Source organism: Notamacropus eugenii, chromosome 4 (assembly GCF_028372415.1).
Source record: "Notamacropus eugenii isolate mMacEug1 chromosome 4, mMacEug1.pri_v2, whole genome shotgun sequence".
NCBI classification, from domain to species: Eukaryota; Metazoa; Chordata; class Mammalia; order Diprotodontia; family Macropodidae; genus Notamacropus; species Notamacropus eugenii.
Genome location: NC_092875.1, coordinates 290,594,117 through 290,613,646, shown reverse-complemented (window position 1 = coordinate 290,613,646; position 19,530 = coordinate 290,594,117). Strand labels below are relative to the sequence as shown.

General features: G+C 36.1%; 1 protein-coding gene across 24 annotated transcripts in view; it reads left to right on the top strand.

Annotated features, from left to right (window-relative positions):
- The window catches only part of NCOA2 (nuclear receptor coactivator 2), a 346,666-nt gene that overhangs the window by 299,473 nt on the left and 27,663 nt on the right, over nt 1-19,530 (top strand). For 22 of the 24 annotated variants that reach the window (XM_072604810.1, XM_072604824.1, XM_072604819.1 and 19 more), the window contains 5 exons: nt 3,166-3,376; nt 5,565-5,771; nt 8,455-8,670; nt 9,832-9,961; nt 16,809-16,974. In XM_072604810.1, coding sequence (XP_072460911.1) covers nt 3,166-3,376; nt 5,565-5,771; nt 8,455-8,670; nt 9,832-9,961; nt 16,809-16,974 — 930 coding nt within the window. The remainder of the gene's footprint in view (nt 1-3,165; nt 3,377-5,564; nt 5,772-8,454; nt 8,671-9,831; nt 9,962-16,808; nt 16,975-19,530) is intronic. The other 2 variants (XM_072604831.1, XM_072604830.1) reach the window with 1 other exon arrangement.

Sequence of the window (19,530 nt, the reverse complement as noted above, 5' to 3'; positions counted from 1 at the left end):
AGCCAAGAACATTGCCTCATGTTTCAATGAAGAAACTGAAATCATTTTCCCAAAAACTCTCTTTTCTCCCTTCATCATTTTGTATCACTCAGATGCCTTCTTTCACTATCTCCTCCATTGTCCCTGTCTCATATGAAGAGATGGCCTTTCTTCTTGGCAAGGCCAACCCCTCTACAGCCATAAGTGAATACTTTCTGTTCCAGTAGAATGCCTCCTCTATCATAACTGTTTTGTTACTAATCTTCTGTTTCTCCCTGTCTTCTGGTTGCTTCCCTACTACTTACAAAAACACATGTCCTTAAAAAGAAAAATACCCTAAATCCATCCATCACTAGCTATCATCCCATATCTGTCTTCCTTTTTGTGGCTCTTCCTTGAGAAGGCTATCTACAGTCAGTGTTTCTGCTTCCTTTTTTTTCTCATTCTCTTCTTAACTCCCTGGTGTTATTCAACTGAATCTGCCTTCTCTCTCTCTAATATTATCAGTGTTCTCTTTATCATAAATCTAATGACCTTTTCTCAGCTTTCATTCTTCTTGACCTCTTTTCATCTTTTGACACTGTTGATCACCTACCTCCTCTGTTCTCTCTAGGCTTTTGTGACACTACTCTCTCCTGATTCTCCTCCTACCTCTCAGTCTTTTTTGCTGGATCTTCATCCAAGTTATTCCTATACGCAGTCTGTCATCTCAACTGCCTTTTAAACATCTTGAATTGAACTCTGTCTCTCCTTCCTCCCCCAACCCTTCCCTCTTCAAATCACAAATCTGTCCCTGTCCCACCTTGCTATTTTTTGTACGAGAACCCCCAACTTCCATTGTAATTTAAAACTGAAAATACAAGTAGAAAGTGCCAATCAAAATGAAAAAGAAATGTTCAGCTAACCTTGAAGTCAATGGAATTACTCTAATGACAAAATAGTCTTTCTTTTGGTGTAAAATACTGAAAAAAACTACAAATGAAATTTTTTTTTTGGTGAAAAATATTAGAAAATATTTAATTAAAACATTCTCTAACATTTCAACCTTAGAAAATAGTTTTTAAATCACTACATTTTAAAGTAGAGAAATCAATAAATATTGTAATTTCCCTAGTCTTGTCAGGATTAACCAGAGTTAATGAGGGGTAGAAGGAGAACTTCAGTTCCTCCTGTAAATAGGCAGTGTGATCAGTCTCCCTGCCTTCAAGGAGCTTACATCTTATTGGGAAGGCATGACATGTAAACAGAAAAGTTGAGTGATTCGGGAGAGGAAGAGCACTATTAACTGGGCTTTCATTGGCTCTTAAATTAGATCATAAAGAAATCAGTGGGTTCCAAGGGGCCAATTAGAAGAGAAAATATTCTAGGCTAGGGACTCTTTTGTGCAAAAAGTACAGAGTCAGATAATGAAAAAAATTTTTTTTAATAAAATCTAGCTTCTTCAACTATAAATTTATGATTTCCCCATTGCCATTATATAGAATTACTTCTCTAAAGTATAACTGCAATATTAAAATCTCCCCCCTTGAAATAAATAAAAGCACTTGAAATTAACAAAGTTTTTTATAGATTTTACTTGAAGCATTATACTTTCTTACTGATTAAGATATAATTACTGGAAGCAAAATTTTTTAAATGTTCATCCCTCAAACTCCGAAACATTTTTCACCAGATTTGACATGTACTGTAGGCTTCTGTGTTGAAGCAAGTTTATTGCATTTTCTCTTATTCCACATAAGTAATTTTCATTTAGATTGTTTCAGAAATGTACAAGATATATTTTCATTTAATTTCTATTGATTAAATAAAAAGTACATACAACTTTATATAGGATGAGTTATTGGATGTTGTGAACAGGAAATGTTCCATGTGCTGGGTAGCGCTTAAGCTGAGTTTTAAAGGTAGTGAAATCTAAGCATGGGAGACAGTGGTGCGAAAAACTGGGAAGACTGGGGATGGAAGGCCATGTTTGTCCAGCAAGAAAGGCAGATATTCTAGATTGTAGAGTTTGAGAAGTATAGTAATAAACAGTGAGTGAGTCTGGAAAGATTTTGGGGGGGGCAAGTTGTAAGGGGCTTAAAAAGCCAAACAAATGAGTGTATGTTTTATCCTGGAGTTGACAGAGAGCTACTGGAGTTTCTTGAGGAGGAGAAGGTACATGGTCAGATTTGTACTTGAAGATAATCATGTGAATTAGGTATGTAGGATGGAGTAAAGAGAAACTTGAAGTCAGATAAATTAGGAGGCTGTTACAGTAGTCCAGGAAGGAGAGCATGAGAGGCTGAATTAAAGTGGTGGTTGTGTGAGAATGACAAGACAGTCTTAACTAGGAGATTCAGTGCATTTTTATATTGGTCAGCTTACTTTTTCCTGGATATCAAAGATGTGGAGGTAGAAATGGCAAGATTTGGCAGCTTATTGGGCAGGTGTGGTGACAGTGAGGAATTGAGGCCTAGATTGAAAACCTGCATGACTGCTGCTTTGTCCAGAACTTAGGACAGAAATGGGAGGGTTCTAAGGATAAATTGGATGTGCTGAATTTAAGATATTTATGTGAACATCCAGTTTGATCTGATCAACAAACCTGGAGATACAAATGCATATCAGAAGGTTATCAGAATGATAATTAAAACTTTTGGCATTGATATGTTCATCAAGTGAAAGAGCATAGAGAAAGTAGATAAATAGAGCATTTAAGTGCTTAGTATATTGTGCTAAGCATTAGAGTTAGAAATTACAAGCAAGACAGTCCTTGACCTAAAACTTTTGATGGGGGAAGACAGCATATAGAGGGGCAGTGGAAAATGAGGGAAAGATTGGATTGTATGATGTGGAAGAGGCATAGAGGTCCTGAGCCCTGGAAAGGAAAGACTCTTGGGTTACACCAACAGGAGGGCATGCTATGGTTGGTGATCTAGCAAAGAAGTCTTGAGAGGGAATGGTCAGACAGATAAGAGCAGAACCAAGAGAGAATAGTGTGCCAAAACCTATGAAAGAGAAAGTATTCAGAAGAGGGAACTTTTGATCTTTAGGCATAAATGTTGTTTTGGAGTGCACTCTCGATACATTACATGTATAAATCTGAATCTTTTGTCTATATTCCTTGTGAGTGGGTGTATTTTTATAGTACTGTTGTGGGGTTTTTTTGGAGTGTTATTGGATAAATTCTGCTGATTGTTAATACAGCCTGGCAGTGAGCTAGACAACTTGGAAGAGATTTTGGATGATTTGCAGAACAGTCAATTACCACAGCTTTTCCCAGACACACGGCCAGGTGCCCCTGCTGGATCAGTCGACAAGCAAGCCATCATCAATGACCTCATGCAACTCACAGCTGAAAACAGCCCTGTTGCACCTGTTGGCGCCCAGAAACCAGCATTGCGGATTTCACAAAGCAGTGAGTTTGGTCAATCTCTGTTCAAGCTGAGAATTTTACATATCATCATTATCAGAAATAGTTATGGCGAGACTGCTCTTGGGATTATGAAGATTTAGTTGTCTCAGATTTCCTATGATCAGACAGCACCATCTACTGTGCTTAATCATTAAAAACAGCAATTTAAAATTAATTCTAATTAATAGTATGCTTTTCAGCTCTTCAGGGATGAAGGAAGAATTAAATTCATCAACATAAATAAGCTACTGAATTTTTTAGTTAGACCGTCTAAATTAAATCCCTTGTGAGATAATTAGCAAATCTCTAGTTCACTTTATGCTCCATTGACAAAATCTTTAAAAGTTAACATTTATTTTTAATATTAGAACTGATTGACAGTGACTAAAACCATCAGAATAGAAGATGGAGGTGTTTGTCATGTTGAACTGAACAACTGAAATATTTTCATTAAAAATAAAATTATTGTCCAAAGTATTTAGTTTAATGTGTTTTCCTGAACTAAAATAATTAGCTTAGAATTAGAAACCCATTCTCACATCAGTTTTATATGTTATGTAACTTTTATATAAATCTAAACTTACTAAAGTAAGTATCCATATGAAACATTCTGTTTCTGTGTAAAACTTTCTTAGTTACCTTGAGGTGCTGAAGAGCTTAGTTTTATATGACTATCATAAGAATAACACCAAGGGCTAAAATTCATAGGTGGGTAATAGATAATGTCATTGTCACGTTGTATTCTTCTATTGTATAAATTTGATACCTTTATCCCTACAACTCCATATTGACAAGGTGCCATGTAGTTGTACTTCATGGGTAGGGGAGCAGGACTCCAGATTACAGCTACCAGGCAGGTTATTTGAAAGTTTCACTTATTAAGATCATCACTCAAGTAAGATATGATTATTTCTGAAAAGAAAAATGTATGGTTCCTATCATTCTCTGGAGAGCTGGGGAACACTGCCATCTTTTTTTTTTTTTTTGGCTGGAGGATCATAAGAATTTCAGGGTGAAAAATCTGAAGGAGTGCCGAAAAAAAGTGAACTTAAGGACAGTTTTTCGAACAGTTTGTAATTGTTTAATAAAAAGAAAAATGAAGGCCTACAAGAGAACATCATTCTGGGAACTCATGTCCTATTCTGTACGCATAAGAAGTACTATACAGATATTAGAGCAGTAATTAATTAATGAACAAAAGGAAGAAGTTAATCATTCTCATTATTTCACAAATAGTGAAACCATGCTTAAACATTAATAATTTCTTTTCTCAGTGCTGATTATTGTAAAAATTCTATTGTGCCAATGGTTAATAATTTATGCCTCCCTTTATCATGATATTACTACATGTCATGAAGTGGTTCGGTTAATTTTATGAATTCTGATAGCCAAACTCTTACATTTATATGCCACCCTGAATTATTAGACATTGCTGTCCATACTGAGCCAATAAATTTTGGTAGATCACTACCAGGCTCTGTGAGAAAATACACTACTATACTGAATATAGTCCTTTTCACATAATAACACATAACAAATGCTTGATAGTTAACTAGACGTGTACTCTCAGATTCGACCTTGAAATTAGTTAACGCTGTGACTGAATTCAGTGAATTCAATGGCATTTCATCTCAATATTTCCTTTAGTAAGACAATTAAAGTCCAAATCCTTTATATGTTTTCAACCCAGTAATAACCACTCATCATTTAAAGTCTTTCCTTTAGATGCCAGGTTAAAAACCTTTTATATGTCAAATCTGTAGGCATGTGAGATTTAGACTTAATGTTAGAGGTGTGTGTGTGTGTGTGTGTGTGTGTGTGTGTGTGTGTGTGTGTGTGTGTGAGAGAGAGAGAGAGAGAGGATACAAGAAATAAAGTAATTTTGGAACTCTACTATATAATCATTATGCTAATAATGAGAAGGGTACTAAACATCATTTCATTATAGAGACTTACCATTTAGAGAAAATAATGGTAAGCAAAGTTTCTCTGTCATCAAATATACATACTTTTGCCACCTTCTGGAAATTAGGGAAGTAAGATTATCATAGGTAAGCTCTACATTTTGGCACTGTGTGTATGTTTTTAGTCTGTTATGTGTTATGTTTTAGTAGGTTTTGTCTAATCTATTTTATGTCTATCACTTTTCATTATCCTATTTTAACTTCAGTTTTATTTGTTTTCTCCTTAGCTTTTAATAACCCACGACCAGGACAGCTGGGCAGGTTATTGCCAAACCAGAATTTACCACTTGACATCTCATTACAAAGCCCAACAAGTGCTGGACCTTTCCCACCTATAAGAAACAGTAGTCCATATTCAGTGATACCTCAGCCAGGAATGATGGGTAATCAAGGGATGATAGGAAACCAAGGAAATTTAGGGAACAGTAGTACAGGTAAGGGCTTAAATGTGCTAAGTTTTCACCAAATTACTCAACTTGCTGGCTATGGCATTGTGTTCTACATTAAATGCATTTTTTAAATTTAAATGAATTCTTCTTCATGATAAACATAAGATTTTTAACCATTAGACATATTTGAACAGCAAGACAAATCTCTAGAATTCCTAAGAATGGTGATTAAAAGGCAAAAAACAAATTATCACTGACTGATCATTTTTGCTGTATTTGACATTTTAATGGAATTTCTATTCAGTACTATAATTTTTAATCCCATAACCTGAATATAATTGATTCTTGTTCATTATAGTTAAAATTCTAGATGGTTATTTTCAAATAATAGTTCTGGGAATTTATAAAACTAACAAATGATAGTTTGTTCCCAGTGAATATCCATGACATCCCTAAACCTTCCCAGTAATTGATAGTTACTGATCTGTAAGGAGTTATAAAATAGAAGTTAAGAACTAAACTAACTCACACTTAATAAGTAATACAACACAGCCAGGCACTGAAAATGTTAAATCATAGTCATAATATTTTTAAAGTGTATAAAAGTGTAACCTTTATTGCTGACTTAATTTTCTTCATTATCAAATGTACATTAAGATTTCAGCCATTCAGTTTGGACTTGCATTTAATAGAACATGAAATATCTGTACCATTACCCCCAACCTCCTTGATATATCTACCACTAAAAACAACAAGGACTGTTCTTTTAGCTGTTGCTCTTCTATTCCAATATTTATTTGTAACAATGTGTTATTTGTAACAATGCACCATTACCCCTAAATTTTTCGTTTTGGTGAGGAATGATCAGCAGTGATCATTTCCTCTGTTGTTTAAAAAATGGCAAGCTATTTGAGATTCTCATGTAGGAAAAAGGGAATTTGAGCAATGGTCAGTGTCCATGATATCCTTGCAGAGGAGGAAAATCTTAAGCAAAAGTTTTTAAAAGGTTGACTGAGAAAGCAATATTCAAGACAACTGGGCTCTAACCTTTCCCGTTTCACTGTTAATGTGATAACAGATGAGTCCCACTTCACTCCACAGTGCTTTGGTTTCTTCATCTTCAAAATTATTGACTTGAATGTTATCTAAGCTCTAAAATGTTATGAATCACACAAGCAGTACTATAAATATGGTTGAATGAAAACCCTAGAACTTCTTATTACTATTCATTTAATATGAATTTGATTAAACATTTGCTTTAAAAGAAAATAAGTATTCTCATTAAAGGACAATTGAGATGTACCCAAATAGGTTATATTTTCATAGTATGGGAAAACTGTGTAGTTTTATTAGTAGTAGTAGTATTCTGATTGCAAATGTATTCCAGGTGAAAAGATGATGCTAAATTATCATTCCTCCATGCCATTTCTCTGAAGGAAAAGAGTAAAGCAGCAAGATTTATAAGTGATACTTCGAATTATCTCCTTTTCAAATAAGAGTTTTTGTGAATCCAGACACATCTAGTATCCTAATTGGTAATCTGTGTTTAAATGTGGGTAGTCTTTATGAAGCATGATGGCAAAATTGGAGAATGCTAATAGCTTCATACAGTTGAAAAAGTTTATAGTTATGTCCCAATTAGTGTAATGCACTGATATTATGAGGAGTTTTTTAGCTGATCATCTCTAAAAATATATTTATTACTACATAGCCCCAATTACATTTTTAATCTAATAAATATGCCTTAAGATAGCATTGAAATAGGTAAATACAAATTACTATTTCCATTTTACATGTTAAAAAAACAGCTAAAGTGTTTTTGCTTTGTTCTTTTTCCTTCTTAAAATTTTGTCACGCTTTCCAATGGATTATCATGGCCTGCATATATGTATATAACAAAACAAATTTATTTTGGGTTATTTCCTCCTTCTTTTAAAATATCTGATACTTGGCCAGTGCCAGAAACCAGAATGCCAGACAGATGGATCAAGAACTTGATACCATTTGGCAAATCTTGTATTCTTTTATGTGTAGTAAAAATAATTCCTAATGTCTTAGCTACAAAAGGTATAATTTCTCTAAATATAATATGATACCCTATTACATCTAGAGATGTTCAGTCAGGTGTAACTAGGTAGCTCAACATTGTAACAATAGCAGGACTTCCCCTGACTTTAACTGTAATGAACTGTGGTAAATATCGGAAAGTTCCTGTGTGTAATTTCCCAGTAGTTTATACAAGCTGGCTAGGTAGAGTATGGAGTTGAATAGGTTCTATGATTTGAAAAAGAAGCTAGTATTTCAATATTTAACCTAGGTTTTGTAGAGTATTCTTTGAGTTTTCTTTATAAGAAAATATCCATTATTAGTTAACACCTAGTTCTTAGTCTTATCCTAACCCATTTTGGAGAGTAAAACATTGGCATGTGTGCCAGTAAATATGATTCATTTTCTGAGGAAGGAAGTTAGGGTTATCCACACGCCCTCAGCACCTGTTGTGGGGTACAGATGGGAACAATTTTCATAGCTTCTCCAAATGATAGTTGCCACCAGCAGCATCTCTATAGCATGCAAAATTTGTAGTAATCACAAGTCAGAACTGAACAACAAAGGATGCAAGTCATTCGTGCAAGAAGATTGGTATAATTCTTTAAACTAGTAGTTTCTTTGTGAAGAGTAAGATGTGAACAAGGTATCTATTTCTCTACTTTCTTTGACTTTATCACAGGAATGATTGGTGGAAATGCTTCCCGACCTGCAATCCCATCAGGAGAATGGGGATCCCCGGGCTCCGCAGTGAGGGTCACCTGTCCTGCCACAACCAGTGCCATGAATAGGCCAATCCAAGGAGGTATGATTCGTAACCCAACTGCCAGCATTCCTATGAGACCTAGCAGCCAGCCTGGCCAAAGACAGATGCTTCAGTCTCAGGTCATGAATATGGGTAAGCTAGCTTCTGACTCTCTGAGTCTTCTGTGACTTCTTGAAGGGAGTGACATTTCTCTCAGTACGTTCAAGACTTGCCCATAGCTGCAATTAGGTGCTCTCCTCCATGATAAGCTAGTGTGAATAGCAAGTAACAGAAGTGAGTGAAAGATTTTCTTTTAACTATGTTAGCTAAGTCTGAATTAGTTGTAGGATAATTTACTTTAGATAAATATATCAAATGATAATTATATAAATAAATACTCTTTGATGAGAGTGCTCTAAGGGAACCAAACAGAAAATATGAGCACTGTAGTTGAATTTGGCCAGGTGTCACATAAATTAATAATAGGGTAATGTGTGCTAGTTAGACTTAAGTTTAAAGCTTTTTTAATTGTATGTTTATGTCTATCCACCAAAGCGTGGTACAAATCCGCTTACATTCATGTAATTTTCATATACTGTACTATTAGATATTTCAGCATTGGTAAGAACCTAAAAAGAGAGAGAGAAAGAGTTCATCTGACAAGAGAAACCACAGCTCTGCAGAGCTCCTTGTCATTTGCTCCAGAATTAAAAAGGGCTTTGGAGATTATTTAGTTCAATCCTAGGAAACTAGGACCATGAAAATTTTAGTGATTTGAACTAAAGTTGCCACACATGTAGTAAACAGCAAAAATGGAATTTGAACCCAGGTTCTCTGTCTCAGAACCCCACTGATCTTTCCATTACAACAGCAACCTCTCTGTAGTTTTAAACCTTAGACAAGGACTTCTAAAAAGTTATAAAATGAGCAATTCAAGTCTTTGGCCTAGCCATGCCTATCTCCATCTCCTAATAATAGGTCACAATGAAAAATAAAATGATTAATAAGTGGATAGGGAGAGGAAGAAGGAAGAAAAACAGAGATTCTCAACAATTCATGATTTGAGTAATCTCCTGTAAATACACACACACACACACACACACACACACACACACACTCTCTCTCTTTCTCTCTCTCTCTCTCTCTCTCTCTCTCTCTCACACACTTTTTTTTTTTTTACAGAGGAAATGCCTTATTATCTCATTTTCCTCCAAAGAATTTCTCTTTTCTCCCCCCTCATACCCCAATCTTTTCCAGTTTTTCTTGGCCAAGAAATTTACTTGCATACAATGACCCTTTTTTTTCTCTGTTTAGGGCCATCCGAATTAGAGATGAATATGGGAGGACCTCAGTATAGCCAACAACAAGCTCCCCCAAATCAGACTGCCCCATGGCCTGAGAGCATCTTGCCTATAGAGCAGGCATCTTTTGCTGGTCAGAACAGGTAAGTGGAACAGAAAATTTTAAATAATAACACCTTCATTTTATGGGTGCATTGTATTTACAGCACATCCTTTCTTGTTTTGGGGGCAGTTTCTCTGAGGGAAAAAGAGATAGATTTGAAGATGCATAAGTAAAAGTAACCAGCCAGTTTTCTTTGATTTATCCCACAAATATTCATTTTCTGCATATTTGATACAAGACTAGGAATACAAGGTTATGAGATGCCATCTTCTGCAGAGAACTTTCAGACTAGTTGGAGATGAGGCATGTAAATGAAAGTATAGTAAGTGCAATAAGATTGGTGCAGACAAATTGTTACAGCTGTTCATAGTAGAGAAAAATCATTTCTGTCTGGAGTAACCAGAAGAGATTTATGAGAGATTTGAGAGCACCATGAAAATATAAATAGGATTCAACCAGAAGTTCATCCAATTCTAAAGTGTCTTGATTTCTGTGATTTCAAATTACATAAAAAGTGAATGAAATAATACGTGAAGTTCTGTCTGAATGAATTTTATCAGGAATATGTGCAAGTTTGTAGTCTTAAGGACCAAAAATTAATTTTATAGATTAATATTAATAAGATTTGAAATGAGTACTTGCTTAGATACAGGTACAACAGAAAAGTTCTTTAGAATGGTGAAGTCTAAGTTAAGTAAGAATTTTTGACTTTGTACCAATAGTTGAAAGGTTTTATTTCTTAGCCTTATATAAATCAAGAGAGTATTATAAGGAGAGAGAAAATAGAATAAATAGGGGAGAGGGGAATAGGATAGAGGGAAATACAATCAGCAGTAGTTACTGTGAAAAAAATTTGAAGCAAGTTTCTCTTATAAAAGCTTCATATCTCAGACATGGATTACTCAGTGAAATTTATAAAAATAAGAGCCATTCCCCAATTCCCCACATATGCCAATCATCAAAATTATGACCAGTTTTCAGGTGAAGTAATCAAAGCTATCTATAACCATATGAAAAAATACTCTCACTATTGACGAGAAAGGCAAATTAAAACAATTCTGAGGTACTACATACATGTTAGATTGGCTAATAGCACAGAAAAAGTAAATGACATATTGGAGGGGATGTGAGAAAAATGAGACATTAATGCATTATTGGTGGATTTGTGAACTGATTGAACCATTCTATGGAGCAATTTAGAACTATGCTCAAAGGGCTATAAAACCATGTATACCCTTTGACTTAGCAATACCACTACTAAATCTGCCAGGTCTGTATCCCAAAAGAGATTTAAAAAAAAAATCAGAAAAGGATCTATATGTACAAAAATATTTATAGCAGCTCATTTCTGGAGGCAAAGAATTAGAAATTGAGAGGGGGGCTGCCCATCCATTGGGGAATGGCTGAACAGGTTATGATCTGTAATTATGATGGAATGCTATTGTGCTGTAAGAAATTATGAACAGGAACCTGGAAAGACTTGCATGAGCTGATGGAAAGTGAAATGTGCTGTGTACAAAGTAACGGCATTATTGTAAGATGATCAGCTGTGAATGACTTATGTTGTAAATAAAAGTTTTAAAGATATTTACATTCAGGATGGTTCAGTCTTCTGGTTGTTCTTTTAAATTAGGATTTTGCTTTTATCACAACTTGGGTTCTTTGATTATGCCTGTGACCAGCATTCTTGAATTTGTGTTCAAATTACTTGTTCATATAGTAGCAATAACCAGCATTTATATAATGCTGTAAGGTTTACATGACACTTTAAAAACATTGTTTCATTTGATCTACACAATAATAATAGGAGTAGGTGCTATTATTATCTGTTTTACAGATGAGGAAACTGAGGCACAAAGGGGTTAAGTGACTTGTCCAGAGTCACACAGCTAGTAAGTGTCCCAAGCCAGAACTGAACTTAAGTCCTTCTGATTCCAGGTCCAGCATTCTATCCACTCTGCTCTTTAAATTATAACTTCAGATATTTATACAAAGTTTAAGTTCAAAAAATTATTTCCAAACTTTGGAACAACAGCTTATTTTCCCCTTCTAAAGTTTTTGTCTGTATTTAGAAAAATCCAGAGATTCTGCAATCTGATTCTGACCTAAATCATTCAAATGCAACTGTTCTCTCCATAGTTATTTATGATCTCTTAATTGCAGTGTTTCTTCTATCCTGTGCTGGTGCCGGGCCAAGCAGCAAGTGACATGCTTCTACACATACCAGACTGTTAGTGTGCAGCTGAAATTTTCTCTGTAAAATGCTGCTGGTTCTAAGTCATTATTTCCAGTGTTATTTCTTTTTCTGATTCTGATTGGTTTATCTACTGCGTTTGGGTTGATCCAGTTAGGTCATGCGATCTTTGCTGCCTGTTAGGAAAGAAACAGACAGCCTTCCTGTTTTCAAACAGATGGGAAAGTGGTGATTGGCTGGAGCAATGGCTTTACTAGTCATCTCGAAACAGAAGTCATGTGAGGTAGACTCAAAGTATGTACATAGTGACTAATAATGTGAAGATTCTGATAAGATTGTATGAAGTTTTATTGTGCCATCCAATTAACAAAGTCAGGTATGAAGATTTTCATTGAAAATATTAATATTTTCTGTATCACCAAAAACAAACAAACTTCAGGTGCTACGCAGTAGCATTATGTAAACATTTTCTGCTCAAAGTAATATTAAGTCCATTGGAGCTGTTAAAAAAAATTAATTGCTGGATGTAATCACCTTTTCTCAATCCTGAGCTTTATTAAGCTGTCTGCAGCTTCTGACTCCTGTACACTTTCTTTTCCTGTGTATTCCCCCTCTCTTCCTGCTCTCATCTGCCTCTCCTGTCAATCTGACTACTCTTCCCTTCTTCGCCGCATCTGCAGGCCAAGTCATACCGTAGTGGGTTCAGCCCCAGGTGATCCCCCAAGGATCTGTCCTGGGCCTCCTTATCTTCTTTTTCTGTCACCTGGTGATCTCATAAGTGTCCTGGAGTTCAGTTATTAACTTTTTGCAGATATTTCCAAATTTATATATCTGGCCGGTACCAGCTCCCCATCATCTTGAACTGATTGTCCTCCATGGTTCTCAAAGTTTCCATTCTTGCCTCCCAAACCTTCCTTTCTTCTAGCTTGCATATTACCGTGAAGGTCACTCCCTCAGTTTCTCATTGACACATTCTCATTCACCCTTGCTTTATCTGTGTCTCCGATATTTTATCATGTCTTATGTCTGTCTTTGCAGCATCTCTTATATGTAGCCCTTTCTTTCTACTCACAGAGGAGCCAGAGCCCCTTGGACTGCATTCCATGCTCCTTCTCCTGCTAGGTACAGGATGTCCCCTGAGGAAAGACCAGCACAGACCAGGCTAGGCTTCTTCTGCCCACCCCAAAGAACTTCCCCTAATACAGAGGATCCACTACCTCTACTGTAATTATGTGCCTGGTGCCTTTCATTTCCTGCATATCTCCCTGAGAGAAGATGGCAAGGGGTGAGCTAGGTATCTGCCTGAAGCAAGGACTTCTATCTCTGCCAGCACAAGGCACCTTCCATGTCTTCCTTTCCCCCCACATGTACCTCTTCCCATATCCAAGCTGCTGCCAAGGTCTGTGGATTTCAACTTTGCAACGTCTCTCACTGATACATCCCTTTCTCTTCTCTGACACTGTCACCACATTGGTACAAGCTCTTATCACCTCACACCTGGATTATTGTAATAGCCTATTGGTGTATTGGCCTGCCTCAAGTCTTTCCCCATTCCAATTCACTCTCCATTTAGCCACTAAAGTAATTTTCCTAAAATATGAATCTAATTAAGTCTCCAGCCTTCCCCTTCCCCCACCCCCATAAACTCTTGTGACTTTCTGTTGCCTCCAGGATCAAATACAAAATGTTCTGTTTGACATTCAAAGCCCTTTATAACCAATAGCCCCCTTCTACCTTTTAATCTTTTAATTTTTTAATTTTATTCTGAACCTAAGAAATAAAATAAACATTTCCATAACAGTAGAATAGAAAAAGAGATGATTGTACATAAACTTCTAATCTGTTATGTACAACTTGCTATACCTTTTGAATATATGACGAAGTTATCATGTAACTTCCTTTTTTTTCTGTTTTTCTTCCCTCACTCCGCCCTAGAGATGGCCACCATTAGACATAAATGTGTTTGTGTGTGTGTACTTACTACTTCTTTCTCTGGGTGCAGATAGCATCTTCCTTCCTTCTTCCACCTTATTACCTGCCGCGTAGTCTCTGATCCAGTAACACTCGCCTTCTGGCTGTTCTGACAAACAAGACATTCCATCTCTGCACTCTGGACGTTTTTCTCTGGCTGTCTCCCATATCTATAGTTTTCTCCTTCCTCATTTCTGCCTCCTAACTTCCTGTAAGTCCTAGCTAAAATCTTGCTTTCTGCAGGAATCCTTTCCTGACCCTCCTAATTCTAAGTGCCTTCCCTCTCAATTATTTTCTATTTATCTCATATATAGTTTGCTTTGTATATATTTGTTTACATGTAGTCTTTCCCTTAGATTATAAGCCCCTTAAAGACGTTGTAAGCCCCTTGAAGACAGTGACTGTCTTTTGCCTCTTTTCTTTTTAATAACTTTAGAACTTAGCACAGTACCTGGCACAAAGTAGGTGCTTAATAAATGTTTTTTGATTGATTGATAAAACCACCACCCTAGTATAGGGTTTTATTTGCTCTCACCTAGACTTTTTCAGTAGATTTCTAATTAGTCTCCTTGTGTGAAGTCTTTCCACACTCCAATCCATACTCTTCCCTGCTGCCAAATTGCATAGTTTTGACCAGGTCACTCAGTAACCTCGAATGGTTTCTTATTACCTAGAGGGAATCAACTATAAAATCTTCTGTCTGACATTTAAACCCCTTCACAAACTTGGTTAATGGCTCTTTTCCCAATCTTACATTTTACTTCCTTCCATGCTATGCTCTCTATAATCCTGCTACACTGTCTTACTTGATGCACCTCACACTAGACACCCCTCCCTTCCCCTGGCTCCATACCTTTGCATTGTCTGGCCTTCATGCCTAGAATATGCTATTTCTCCCCACTTCCACCTCTCAATTTCCCTGGTTTACTTCCCCCACCTTCTACAGAAAGCTTTACCCTAGCTCTGTTTCTGTCCATCCACCCAGTTCTAGTGCCTTTCTCCTGAGATTATCTTTTGTCTCTTTTTTATCTAGCTAGTTAAATGTGCTCTCCCCCTCTTTGAATGTGAACTCCTGGAGGGCAGGGACATTATTTTCCTTTTTTTATCCAGTGGTTAGTTCGATGCCTGACACGTGTTGAGGGACATAAGTGCCAAATGAATGGCATGTCTAGTTGGTGCTGTAGGTTTTCAGGAAAAGAAGTGGCCACTGAGGGCCCATGAATGAAGTGCACTGAAAGAAGGCGTGGGGTTTGGACACATAGTTAGGAGGCCAGGGACTTCAGACAGGATAAAGGCACAGAAATAGAAATGTAGACATCATGCACAAAGTGTGAATAAATCAGTTTGGTTGAGACAAAGGGTTAAATTACTCCTTCCGCAGATTATCTCAAGGATGACTAACCCTGATTCTGAGATTTTATGATTGGGAGAAATATGAAAGTTTGTAGTAGAAGCTGGTTTGGGTTCAAGAAAGAATAATTAGTTTTAGATTAATTTCAGAAATATTTCATCTGAAGTAACAACAGAACAAGAAAACAGATGTCCAACAGGCAGCTAGAAGTATAAGGTTGAAACTTGAGAGAGACAGACTTAAAGATGCATTTAAATAAAAATGCAGTCTCTGTTTTGGGTCATTTCAGTATGTATTAAGCGTGACTTCCTTATGTATCTCATATTGCCATGCTTTGCTGTTGGCACTCAAGTGATCTAAAATCCAATCCAACAAATACTTATTAAGTATCAGACACTGTGCCAAATTCTAGTAATGCAAAAAATAAGGAGCCCTTGCTTTCAAGACCCCTGTGTTCTGTTGGAAATAGTTTGATGTATTTAAGTTTACATTTTAATATTTCATGTTTATCATGCGTAAGTTTCTCAATGCCTGAATTAGATACTTAGCTTCATATCTTGATTAATTCTTATATCCTTGATTTTTTTTTACTTCTTACCTAGAATCTGTTATGAATGTTGTAAGGGTTTATTATAGATAAAGATTATTATATCATTATAGATAAATATATAAAAAATTATAGATAAAAATATCTATAATAAACAAAGCGTCCTGTTGATGCAACAGTGTGGCAAATTGTTTATGAAAACTCAAGTGTCATTACTCAAGTCATTGGCATTGCATTGATTTGCAAAGGTTTGAAATCCTTTTCCAGAGAATATTATTTTCTATAGAGTTTTAGCTTTGGTGGTACAATGAATTTCTCACCTTTTAGTTCTTAAAACCAAATAAGATTAGTTTATTTATGGATTGCTTTTCCTTTACATTTAGCCCAGGAATTCTAGATTAGAACCTCTTATAAGCAGACATTTAGTTTTCAAATAAATTTAAAATATACTTCTTTTGCTCAATAATAATCTTCCATATTTTACTCCTAGCTTGGTCATCATTGCTCCAGTGTGAATCATATAGTTAAAGCTCAAATAAGCCTTTTAGATCAGTTATTTTCTTCTTTTACAGTTCAGAAAAGTTGTTGCATTTCATTTCAGTAACAATAAGTATATTATTAAAAGACATAAGTAAAAAACTTTCAAACGCAAGCCGTTTTCCTAATCTGCATTCACTGGTGAAACAGTTCACCTCAAACAGTGGGCTGCCTTGAAAGGTGGCTTAGTTCACTGACACTTTTGCTTCTGCTAGTCATTAACCACGGTGCAGTAGATGATGTCCTTCAAGCCATTCTTGACCAAGGTTATATTTGACCCTTTGCAGGCAGCCTTTTGGTACTTCTCCAGATGACTTGCTGTGTCCGCATCCTGCTTCAGAATCACCAAGTGATGAGGGGACTCTCCTGGATCAGCTGTATTTGGCATTACGGAACTTTGATGGCCTTGAAGAAATTGACCGAGCCTTGGGAATACCTGAACTAGTTAGCCAGGTATATGCATTGGCTTTAATTGCTTAAGAAGGTATCTTGATACAGAATCTAAAGTATTTGTTTTATTTTGATTCAAGTACTTTTCAGTTCACCTTTTCATATCAGTTTTAATTGGAAAAGGTCTCTTGAAATTCATCCTTATCTATTCATCCCTTGGCCTTATTGAAAATAAGGGAAGATATATATTGTAGGCAAGAACTTCAGAAAAAGCTACCCCTTCATTCTTTCTCAATAAGTATTTTATTGATGTATTTCTTTTTCCATTACTGTCATTTCCTGGTACTTGCCCCTTTGTCACAAAGAATTATTGTTAAGCAGTACAAACTGACATGTCAAAGTGTCAGCATTTGCCTCATTCTGAACTTGTAGTGGAATACCTTTCCAAAAAGAGGAGGTTGTTATGTTTTATTTTTAGTCCTTTGGAAACAAAAACATTGCATTAATCCGAGTTCTAATGTCTCCTTTACACAATTGTGGTAATTTTGTGTATCTTTCCTTTTATTACACTTTTTGTGTTTCATACAGATTTTCCCAAGTTTCATTGACTTACTCATTTTCATAATTTATTATAGCACAGAAACATTCCATGACTTCGTTTGGTCAACCACCAGGCACCTACTTTCCCCCCTAGTTTTTTACTATTTAAAAAAAGCTGCTATAAGTAAGTGATATGTATAGACCTTTCCTTCTTTCTTTGACCTCCTTGGTGTATGTGTTTGATCAAAGGTTAGGAACAGTTTACTCATTTTTCTAGCATAGCTACAAATTATTTTTCATAAATGTTAGAACAGTTCACAGCTGTACCAACAATGTTTTAAGACTGCCTGTCTTCCCACAGCCTCTCTAACATTGACTGTTTCCATCAAGTCAGTAGGAACACTAGAACAGTCTTTTTGGAGGTGGAGAAGCATAGAGGATCAAGAACAGATTGTGATAAACAGCACTTTTTGTGTTCCCTGCCTATTCTTTTGGCCTTATATCATTTTATGGGTTTGGGTTAGTGGGGCAAAAAACCATGTTTGTTAAAGGAAAGCAAACTTTCTGTAAACTATACAGAGTTCACATTCAGTAGTTCACATTTAATTAACACAATTGATTAACCTAGTGGAGTGCTCTGTGCATAGAGGTTCTGAATAAGTTGGCTGATCTTTTGGAGGATATAGAGCACAAAGATATTCAAAGCCTTTCAAGAGTAAAGGTGCCACAAAACTAAAGAGTGTCTAACATTAATATTTGTTTAGTTGGATTCTTTAAAATTTTCCTTCAGGGATATTCAAGCCCCTTAGAGTTGTACCATAAGTCTGTGGAATTCTATAAATCCGTAAGGAAGGTGTATAAGGATGCAGGGAAAGATTAGGAGATGGCTTTTGAGTAAACCTAAGTACAGCATTTCTTTCTGGGAGATTCTCATTTATCAGAGTAACACTAGAAGGATTAATAAAGAGCATGAGGAAAGGATTCTCTTTCTACTGGCTTCAAGAGTGTGGCCCTTCTGAGGAAGTCTTCACCATGAAGGTAGTACAAGTCTCAAAAATTTTGGCTCATGCTCCAACCCAGTTCTCCTCTAGAAATAACGTCAAAGTAACTAGCATATGCTTAAGTCTCCACAGGTGTGGGTTTAAAAGGCTCTCAGTTCCTCCATTCCTTATGTTAATGATATATATTGCATATAGAACTGCCTTCCCCGCCCCCTCCCCACTCCTTCAGGGAATTAAATGCAGAAAACACTTTTATTATTCTTGTGCATTTAGTGAAGCAGTTTGGCATCATGGAATGGTTGCTGGATTTGGAGTGGAAAAGACCTAAGTTTAGATCCTGCTTGTGTGTGAAGTAGGGCAAGTCACTTAACCTCTCTGATCCCTGCGTAACAGGATAACAAGCTCTAGGGCTCTGTAGTACCTCCCTCATAGATTGGTTACGAAGCTCATTAAATGAAATGACATTAGTAAGACACCTCTCACAAGCATTATAAAAAATGTCAGTCAGCATTATTATTACTCTATCCAGGAATGGGTTGGGAAGTACTGAAAGTGTTGTTAGCTCTGCGTTTTGAAATTTTTGAAAGTCCTACTCAGTTTATTATGTAAATAAGATGTATTTTTAAAATATATACTTTGGTTTACTATGGAAAAAGCTGGAAAAAAACACACCACTCTTTTCTGCCACCATTACCTTCTCCCCTTCAGTGTGTCTGCATGAATCATTTTTATTTTCAGAGGTGTGAACTATCACCAAAAAATAGCTCCTGGTGTCTAATCCATTTCTTAGTTAAAAAATCAGATTTCCTCTTTGGTGTCTGTTAGGTGATGCAGAGTCACGCAAGACTTGTGAAACTTTTTTAAAAAATAGTTTTATCCCAAAACGCAGCAGAAGCTGAGCTGAGCAATGCTCAGCAGAAATAAGTGGGACTTAAGATGTCAGTTCATATTGATAACAACAGGATAGAAAAAAATTACTATAGATTTAAAGTTATAACCGAAAGTCAAGAGGGAAAAATAAAAGGTAAATGTTTCCTATATGACTAGTTTGCTTTGCTTCTGGTTAAAATTTTAAATG